Below are 10,628 nucleotides of genomic sequence, written 5' to 3'. Positions count from 1 at the left end.
CAGTAAAAATTTGACTTGATATTTTGTCTGACTTGCACTATGAAGGCGAAAGCAGAGCTATACTCAACTTGTTAGCTGATTAGTTCTAAATGATGACTTTACATTACATTATTTTAATGTATCGGTTTTTGATTAATTGATTTTAACATTCGCATTTTTTCATGAAGTTTTTGTTTTATTCTCCCCACTTTGGTCAAGTGAGAATAAAAACTCGGACTGGAAGGATTTAGCATGTACGGGAGCGGGTTATCTGAACTGGCTCAACTGCTGATTTTCTCACAATTTCATCGGATAAGAAACTAAGGAAGAGCACCAGCACTCTCAATATGAGATGCCTATGTGCTTTTGTAGATCAGCGAATGTATGAAAAAAAAACAACTCTGAAGGATATCTGAAGGAAGTTTGCTCTTTTTGCTTATCATTTGGATTTAAGTTTACAAAATTGGGAATCAATTTGCGGTGGCCAAAATTCAACTACGCTGAGGCAGAAGTTAAAAGATACTTCAGAAGTATTCTTTAACTGTGTCAGTTTGACTGCATATGAACTGCTTCAGCTTAAAGTAATAACCAACTTAACCTTTAAAAGAATAACTAACTTAACTTTTTTTAAGATAACTCTTGCCGAAAATTCAATTACTTTGATCAAAATTATTGTCAACTCTAGTCAGTTTTGAAGTTTTCAGTTTAATTGACTTTGGTGTTTTGACGAGAAAGCATCTTCCCAGGTTTTGGTCCAGACCCAAATTGAGCTATGATCAGACTATCCAGAGTGAAATGACCTCTGATCAGACTTTCCAGACCGAAATTACCTCTGATCAGACCTTCCATACCAAAATGATCTCTGATCAGACTTTCCAGACCAAAATGTCCTCTGATCAGACCGATCCCAGACCTTTGTCCAGACTATGGTGCGCTTATGATCAGACCCAAATTAAGACCATTGTCCAGACTATAAACAGACTATGATCAGACTTTCCAGACCAAAGTGACCACTTTTTAGACCAAAACCAGACCTTTGTCCAGACTATAGTGCGCTTATGATCAGAACCAAACTCAGACCATTGTCCAGACTATAAACAGACCATGATCGGACCATCTTCAGACCATGGTCCAGACCTTAATCAGACTATGATCAGACTCAAGTGCGCTCAAAATAGTCTGATCAGAGTAAGATTTTAATTATGAACAAATCTCTTAAATTTGCTATAATATATTCATTTCATAAAAACTGGTGTTTGCAGTATTAGAAACATCTAAGGAAAAGCCAATTCTGAAAGTATTGCTAATGAAAACGAAACCGAACTGTTGAGGAAAAAAATTATTTACTATTCCCCTTAGTTCATATTTCTGACTCAATGGATGAACTTAGAAAGCTTTCCACAAGAAACGTTGTGGTCTTCAGTTAATCAAAATTTCTCCTTGAGGGGACCGGCCTTTGCTATCAGCTGGACTCCTCGTTTTTGATCAGAGTCATCGAACTTTTGATGAGTCTCTGATCGGAACACTGCTTTATTGTTGCCTCTTGTTAGAGCCAACATCCCTCAATAAAAAAACAAGAAAAAAATGAAAAAATAATGCACAAAAAAATAATAAATTGATCAGACTCAAGTGCGCTTGAAACGGCCTCTGATCAGACTCAAGTGCGCTCGAAACGGCCTCTGATCAGACCGAACCCAGACCATGGTCCAGACTAAAAAGACTATGATCAGACTTTCCAGACCGAATTGATCTCTGATCAGACCAAACCCAGACCATGGTCCAGACTAAAAAGACTATGATCAGACCGTCCAGACCGAATTGACCTCTGATCAGACCGAAATCAGACCATGGTCCAGACTATTGTGCGCTCGAACCGCTTTCCAGACCCTGTAATTTCGGTCTGGGAACACAGGGGTGTGCGCTCGATTGGGTCTGATCATAGCTCAATTTGGGTCTGGACCAAAACCTGGGTTTTTATATGTACGTGCGATGCACGGTGAAAATTTGGCTATTCAGTGTAGAATATATTACTGTTTAAACCATCTTGAGTTCGTTGTGTTTTTTGTTCAACTGTGTGCTTATTTTTGTTAGCTGATATACATTTACTATAAACTGCACGTATTTATACTCCAGCTCTTCATTTTTTCCACACTATAATCAGTGAAAGGGGTAACTTTCTCAATCGAATTATTATCTGCTACTAAATTTTAAGCAAGTGTTTTTCTTTGATTTCTGGAAGAAATTGACGCTATTTTTTTCTAACGTGGGCAAATCATCTTAATGGATCCCGAAATAGAACAGCTCATTGACTCAATTGAGAAGCAATTGACTAAAGGAGGTAAGATCTCTTCTTCTTTTTCCGCTCGACAGTTGAACAGGAAACTGTGTACCTAGAATCGATGCCCAAATGATTTCAAACTGCTATAGCTAGCTCTTATTAGGATAGTTTTGGCTCCTTAATTTTGACTGCTTTTATGTCACACATTACCTCTATTGTGATCAGATGCATCCAGACAAAATAAAGCAATGATAAGTCTTTGTTGGCTCCCTCCAGTCCAGACTTGAGGCAGATCTTGTCGAGTATCTTCGTGCGTGCAATAAAAATAACTCACCTTTCAGCCGGGGTTTTTGCCATTGAATCCTGCTGACATCTGGTTTGTGAATTGTTAGAACGCAGTCTTAAGAAATGAAGAAAAATATGAGTTATCGTCACCAGCCTTAATTGCACCAAGGGTTCAGAAAAAATCATGCATTCTTATAATCAGAACTAATTTGGTTGTTTTCACACGTTTCAGGCTTGGACCTCGGAAACATTCAGTCCCTCAAGAAAAAATTGTTTGGGAAATTCTCCCAGGCCAACTTTCCACGCAAAGGAGACAAAATATATGCCAAGTACTTCAAACATCAATACTTCCCAGGTAACCACCTGTATTTATTCACCAGAGCCACCCGGATTGACCTCATAAATCAAAAAGTTATATATAAATATATACACACACACACATATATATACATATACATATACATATATATATATATATATATATATATATATATATATATATATATATATATGTGTATATATATATATATATATATATATATATATATATATACATTTTTCTGATATGGTGTCTATGATAATTTGTAATCGTACAGCTTTCATTCATCGAAATTCTAAAAATTAAAATTTTTAAGGAAATCCGAAAAAGTGCAAAAAAATGTTTCCAATGAATCGTTAAAAAATTGGAAAAAAACTAATTTTTAGTGATTCGGTATTCATTGAATATTTGTAATATCGAAAAAATGAAAAATATGAGATCAAATTTTAGCGATCTTTTGTAAATCGATGTTTTGATGAAAAAGTCATAGTCATGAAAACTTCTTATAGCAAATCACATTTATTAATGATCAGGTTCGTCAAAATGTGTATTTTTTGCTTCTCAAACTTGCCCTGTTTTCACGCTCTGGAAAAAATAACGGATAAAAATTTTTTACATGACGGCTGCGTCATTGGACGAGTCGTGGACTGCAAAAATTTGACTCAAGAGGAAACAATTTTTCTTGGTCACGATCCCTCAAGAAAAAAGCCAGAATTGATTACTACTACTTTGTATAACTCTGAGTTTATCATCAGACTGTTAACAAGGAAGGCTGAAAAGTTGTTGTCCTAGATTTTTTAAATTGGTAACCTGGTGGTTGGTGGCAGAGTAATTAAATTACATCATAATTGGTATCCCAGTGGTTGGTGGCAGAGCAAATCAGCGTGAATTACTCTAAAGACATTCTGTTTTTTAGGATGGTCAGAACTCTGTTCATGTCACAGTTAATTTATACTAGCCAGTCTGATTTTTGAGTAGAATTCACTTCATGAAAAATAACACGTTCAGCTTAACTCCCGCCAACAACGTTTGCTTTATATGCGATTCGAACTACCGCGTGAGTACTTGTGACATTTAATTTGCGTGGCAAGTCGAAACAACTACGTGTACACTACCATAGTAATGACCAGGTATAAGCTACAAAAGATAACTTTATTCTGATCAGACGAATAATTTTCAGACGAATAATTTCCAGTAATGTTTGTGTGTAAGAGAACTCCTTTTTACTAAATTTTCGGCTGGTTGATGTCAACGGTGCTAAAGGGCTGTAAGGGCGTCCTAATAGGAAATGATTCGGGGTTAGTGCTTCTTCATCGTTTGTGTCTGAGGAGACATGTAATTGGTCTGGAGTTGAGAAGTCCTTCAGTCTCGGCTACAATTGTCTGAAAAACTTCAGCTTTCAATTGTTGGCTGCCTAAAATTATGAGCAAAGTGCGTTTGGCAGACTGAATTAGCCTTTCCCATATCCCGCCGAAGTGAGGGGCTAGAAGTGGATTCATTTTCCAGGTAATATTTTGCTGCTGTAACTGGGACTTGATGTAGTCGTTGTCAATACTGATTTTGCTCAGATCCAACATCTTTTTTGCGGATGTGAAGTTTGATCCATGGTCAGAAATGATTAGTTCGGGATACCCTCGTCGCGAAAAAAACCTTCTAATGGCTAGTAGACAACTATCTGTGTCCAATGTCTGACAAACCTCCAGATGCACAGCTCTAGTTACAAGACAGGTGGAAAGACATACGTATTGTTTTTCCAATTTGCGATTTGTGTGCTCAATGAAAAAGGGTCCGAAAAAATCTAACCCAACATTTAGAAAAGGATATTGTTTTCCTGCTTCTGCGAATCGGAAACTGGGTAGGTCGGCCATGAGGGGGTTGATATTTTGTGCTCTCCATCGTCGGCAAATGAAGCATGTTTTACTTAGTTGTTTCAAAAATAGTCTAAGACCTATAATGATGAAATCTTGTTGCAGGTGTGCTCGGACAAACTCTGTTCCAAGATGTCTACAGTCGTTGTGGGCTTGCTCAATTATTAATTTGGTAATATTATTCTTACTGTCAAGAATAATTGGATGTTTCTGGCTGTAGGGTCTTTTAGCGTGCTTTAGTCTGCCTCTTGCTCGTATTAAACCATCTTTGTCAAGGAAGGGAGTGAACCGTAATAACTTGTCCTTTTTGTCTAGTTCATTTTCCCGTTCAAAGTTTCTTATGCTTTCAGAAAATTTTTATGCTGTGATTGTCTCAATAGATGGTGTCGTGCGTCTTCATAACTGTTTGTGACTGGTCGTTTTCGAAAGATATTGACTGCTTTCATTACTGTTTCGGTCCGTCGCATAAGTTTATTCCAACTAGAGAAATCATTAGTGTCAATAACTGTATTTGAAGTTTCTGTACGTAAAACGTTTATCGCTGTAAATTGCTGGTCTTTTTGGAAATTTGGAACGGGATTTTCTAGGAGAAATTTTGGCGCTGACAGCCATTTTTCTTTCAAGTCTGTTAAAGAAAGTCCTCTTGTTCCGTGATCTGCAGGGTTAATTTTACCGGGTACAAAATTCCATTGTTCTGACTTAGAGTTGGCAAAAAATTTTTGCAATTCTGTTTGCTGCAAAAAATTTGGTGTTTTGTTGATTTAATCCAACCTATTGTGGCCATACTGTCAGTCCAGAACTGAATTTTTTCAAACTGTGCTGTCATTTCGCTTCGAACAAAAGAAGCAAGTTCTGCTCCCATAGCTGCTGCTTCTAGTTCTAACTTCGGGATGGTTGTTGTTTTAATGGGGGCAACTCTTGCTTTGCTAACAACATATTGAGTTGTTATTTCTTCTGCGCTTGTTGATCTGATGTATATTGTCGTTGCTTTTGCTGTACTTGATGCATCGCAAAATATGTGAAGTTCATGCTTAGCATCTGGGTTGGGGATCAGACATCTGCTAATAGAAATCTCTGGCATCTGCTCATATTCGTCGACCCATTGCTGTAAGTCGTGTTGGAACTCTCTTGGAATCTGATTTTTCCAGTTGTTACCTTGTTTCACTATTGATTGAAAAATGCATCGTACTCTAATGGAAAACGGCCTGATGATTCCAAGGGGATCGAACAATGATGCGGCGAGTGAGAGCAATTGACGTTGTTGCATGCTTTTGACATCCAGTTTTAAGTCAGGTCTTTTGAAGATGAAAATATCTTCCTTGGCATTCCACATTTGTCCTAAAATGCGTTGCTCTATCGCTGTGTCTGCATTTTCTCCAGTTATTTTCATGACTGTGTTTGGGTCGTTACTAAAAAACTTTGTAAGTTTAGTGCCACCTTTGTGTAATGTATCCTTTACCTCTGTTGTTGTGATTGCTGCGTTTTCGGTTGTGTTGAAACTTTGAAGGTAATCATCTATGTAGAAATTGTTCTTATGGCTGAGTAGGCTTCGGGATTACTTAATTTGTTGACTTCCGCACATCTGTGGAGTATGTAGATTGCACATGAAGGGGAACAAGTTGCACCAAATATTAGTCTGTTGTACTTGAAAATTGTTTCTTCTCCATCTTTGTTCCACAAAAATCTTAGTGCGTCTTGGTCTTCTGTTCTGATGGCAACTTGCATGAACATTGCTTCGATATCACCGGTTACTGCAATCTTGTACTGCCGAATAAGTCCAACAAGTCTGCATAGTAGATCTGGTCCGGTCAAAAGAGCTTTGTTGAGTGAATGTCCTTTGTATACTGAAGCTGCATTTGTGACCCGTCTTACTTTTTTCTTCATTTTATGTTCAACGGGGTGGTGTGGGAGATACCAAAGTTGTGAATTCATGAAACTGGGTTGACGTTGTGTCTCTTCAACAAATCCATTTTCGATGTCTGCTTCGATGGTTTGGTTGTAACGACAAAATAGGTTTGGTTCCTGTATAAGTCGGTTTTCACTGTAATTGTGCTTTGGCAAGAAAGTAGTTGTTCGGTAGCTTAGTGTCACCTTTCCAAGGCAGTCCGATCTCATAACGAGAACCGTTGTGGCATGTCGTCCTTTTTAGTGTTTCAGGAGCTTTCCTGTCATCTGCTGTCAGTGTCTTTTTTCCGCTCACTAAATTTTTCCCTCCATTGTCCAAAACATTTGAAGCATGTCGTTCTCTATTTCCTGTTCTGGGTTCTTAATTCTGTTGTAAAACGTTATATTGTAATTGATTTCTTTTTTATTACTCGTTGCCTTGTATTTCTGTGGTATTGGTCCTGTAACGGTCCATCCAAGCTGCGTCAAGACTCCGTATGGGGTTCCTGGTGGTCCTGTTGCGAATTTAAGTGGTACTGTTGCTATGAAGGCATCCGCTCCGATTAAAACTCTTATTCTGTTATCTCGTATTTGTGGAAATGTGATGTTGTTAAGATGATCGTAGTCGGCGCAGATTTCAACATCTCAACGGGTACATTCGGCATTTGAAAGTCAGATGCAGACGTGGCGTACACCGGTAGGTTGAAAAGAGGTCGGGTGCTGTTGAGTGATTCAATTCCCAGAAGAACTTCAGTTGATGTTATGATATGTTCTCCGTAAAGTGAAGAAATTGGTACTGCAATGTGATCTGTGTTTTTTATTCCGAGTGCTTTTGCCATTGAGTTTGTTATTTGTGTGTTGTCGCTCCCGCTATCCAAAAGAGCATATGTTTCTATTGATACGTCTTCAGTGTAAAGGATAACCGGAATGGCTTGAAGTTGAACTTGAGGTCGTATCCACGAGCTGATTTGGTTGTTGCTGCATGTGTGATTTTGTGCTCGTGGGTTGCTGTTGTTGTTGTTAAAGTTTTGTTGCCTTTGGCTTTGATTTTGTGTGTCTGTTTGGTTATGAGAATGTCCGGTGTTCTGTTGTCGTGAATTTGTATTTGGCATGAAGTTGTTCGGATTGTTATAGTTTCTCTTGAAGGTGCTTCCATTGTTGTTGTTGGGACTGCAATTCTGATTGAAACGGTTAGTGTTATTGTTTTCACCAAACGAATTACGTGTGTTGTTGTTATGATTGTAACCAGCCATTCTTCCATAGTTGAATCCATGTGGTTGAAACTGTGATCTGTTTGCGGTTACCTGTGTTTGGTGTCCGTTGTTTTGCAGACCACGATTGTTGTGATAATTGTTTGTAGATTGGTTTTGAAACTGGTTGTTTGTTTGTTGTTGATGTTGTTGCTGTTGGTTTCTTTGCTGTTGCTGAGTTGGTGAAAATGTCTGTGAACTGTTAAAGTTGTTTCTGTGAATTGTTGAGTGGTGAAATCCGTTGCAGTTTTCGATTCGACATCGGTAATGACTGTTACACTGTCCTTTTGGGTGTTCGGTGAGGCAATTTGGGAAAATTTTCAGTTGTCTTACAGTTTGTTGTCTTTCGTTAATATCTTTATTGAGGAATTGGTTGCATTTTCCTAAGTTGTGACTGTAACCACATAGAGGGCATCTTTTGTTACTTTGCTGTTGGAAGAGTCTGTTTGATTTTTTAGACGAACTGTTTTCTTGATTGGTTGGTCTTTGTGATGTTGACAAATCTTCGCAAGCTTCTGCATAATAATCGATCAAGTCCTTAAAATGTATTAAATTAGGTTGAACAATAGCTTGTCTAAGGACGTATTCGTTCCATCTGATTATCATTGTTGGCGCAAGTTTATCTTTTGCAATCTTAAGGACAGCTCAGGATTGAAGATCTGATGTGAAATTGTGAAGTATGAACGTTTGAACCATTTGTCTAAGAAACGCTGCAAAAGATACAAAACTTTCGGGGTTATTAATGGTCGGTCTGGGCCATTGTTCCAACTTATCAAGGTAAGCTGCTGTAACATGCTGTGGTTTCCCGAATCGTTTTTGTAATTCTTGCCTTGCTTCATTATAAAACTCTCCGTTGTATGAGTAGCCAATAATGCTGTCTTTGGCTCTGTCTGTGAGGGCGTTTTGAAGATATGTCATCCGTTGGGCATCTGTCAGTGTTACATTGTCATGTATTGTGGCTTTAAAAAAACTAAACCAGTCGTGCCATCTCATTGGATCTCCGCTGAAGGATTTGAGTTGAGTTTTTGGTAGATTAATGGTGGATGTGACATGTTGTTGTTGTGCTTGTCGTGGCAAGAAAATGTTTTCTGTTGTCTGTGTATGTTGAAACTGTCTGTCTGGTTGTTGGCCAGTTCTGTTGATGTAATTTGGTATTCTTTGGTCCTGTGCGTTGAGATTAAAATTGCCAAGATTGTTGTTCGTTTCTGGGATTAGGTTGTTGACGGCTTTTCTTCTCAATTCTCTGTCATTTGATTGGTTACCTCTATTGATTTTGTTCGCATCTTGATAGAAATCGATGCTTTGAAGACATTGCTGTTCTTGACTTTGAACATGTTTGTGAATATTTGAAGTACCTTGACCTTGGGTCTCCTGAAATTGGGTATTTGTTGAAGCAAGGTTAACATCATGGATCTTGTCTCTTTTTCTTTCTCTTTTTCTGGCTCCTTGTATTTTTGGTTGTAGTCCATAATGCGTTGGGTTACTGCTTAGTCTGATGTTGTCGATTTGTTGATGATCGTCGCTTTCATCGTCTGTTGATTGTAGATAATTACTGTCGTAGTCTGTTGTCTGTTGATTTCTTCTGGGTAAAGGCGTGATTTTATTTGATGATTGTTTCCTGTTAAAAGGATGTAAGTTTCGTTGTCTTGATTGTTGCTGATGTGGCTGTGTTTTCTTTTGTGTTTTCCGTTGGTCTGGGATATTAGTGTCAAATGTCTGATATGAACTGCAATCAGATTCGGTACTTACATCTGATTGGTGTATTTTTTGTTTCCTTTTAGCGTGTTCATTGGATTGGGGTTTGTCGTTTGATGTAGTGGTACCAACATCGCGTCTTATGGTGATTGGTCCGATGTTTTGCTTTTTGTAGTTAACTTCAATTGCTTCTCGGGTTTTTGTCAAGTCCTCACCGCCATTGCTTTTTCTTTGCTCTGCTGTTATGTGATGGTCACCATTATTGTGTGGAAAACCGGCTATAATCCTTGACGAAGTGCATTCTGTGTTTGAATCATCATTCGGCTGTAATGTTTTCTCGCGGACTTGTGTGAAGTTGGTTTTTGGATCGGTGCGTCTCTGTTTTTGACCGTACCCAAAATTTCTCAGAGGAAACTCAATGTAAGAATTCGGGTTACACTGGTTGTTACTGTTTTTGTTGTCGGAGTCCCCTCCTTCCAATGACGTTGTATCTGAATGGGTAGCGCTCAATATCAATTGGTTACTTTGTTTTCTGTCATCGTCATATTTCTGTCCATGTTGGGGATTTCTGCTGCTTTGTTTTGTTTTTTTGTGAATCTGAAAGTGTAGGTACTTTATCTGTTCTGTTCTCTGCTTTTGATCTGCCTCTCAAATTGTACGTTTTTTGTCTATTGTAGTAGGGTTTAAGAGTTGTTGAGGATTCGTCATTTTGGATGTTTGTTTGATGTGGTTGTGCTCTTCTTTGCTGCTCTGGCAAATGGCTATCGGAGTCTGTAGTGATTTCTCTTGAATGGTTTTTGCCATATTTTTTCCATTTCAAGATAACTAGACTTCGTTCTGCTGATCTCTCCATCATTTCTTTCAATTCATTTTGTGTGAGGTTGAATTTAAAAAGGTCGTCACAGAGTTTGTCTAGTTGCAGCTTTTGTTGAGAAAGAGACTCATAAGACAAATTGATGCCCTCTAAATTCTCCTCCTGAATCATGGCCTCAAGATAGTCGACATTGACTGCCCATTCTGCTTCTCTCCTCTGCAGCTGTTGTTGTATAGCCTTTTTCTCATTATTGGCG

At 38.3% G+C, this 10,628-nt stretch overlaps 1 protein-coding gene across 1 annotated transcript in view; it reads left to right on the top strand.

Moving 5' to 3' along the window:
* The first annotated feature begins 2,234 nt into the window (after positions 1 to 2,234).
* Positions 2,235 to 10,628, top strand: part of LOC142338555 (uncharacterized) — a 30,216-nt gene continuing 21,822 nt past the window's right edge. The window contains exons 1-2 of the mRNA XM_075388344.1: positions 2,235 to 2,317; positions 2,775 to 2,897. Of these exons, the coding sequence (XP_075244459.1) occupies positions 2,260 to 2,317; positions 2,775 to 2,897 (181 nt within the window). The 5' untranslated portion in view covers positions 2,235 to 2,259. The remainder of the gene's footprint in view (positions 2,318 to 2,774; positions 2,898 to 10,628) is intronic.

Source organism: Convolutriloba macropyga, chromosome 4 (genome assembly GCF_964194025.1).
Source record: "Convolutriloba macropyga chromosome 4, txConMacr16.3, whole genome shotgun sequence".
NCBI classification, from domain to species: Eukaryota; Metazoa; Xenacoelomorpha; order Acoela; family Convolutidae; genus Convolutriloba; species Convolutriloba macropyga.
Note: the sequence above shows the minus strand (reverse complement) of the source record. Positions and strands in the feature narration are given on the sequence as shown.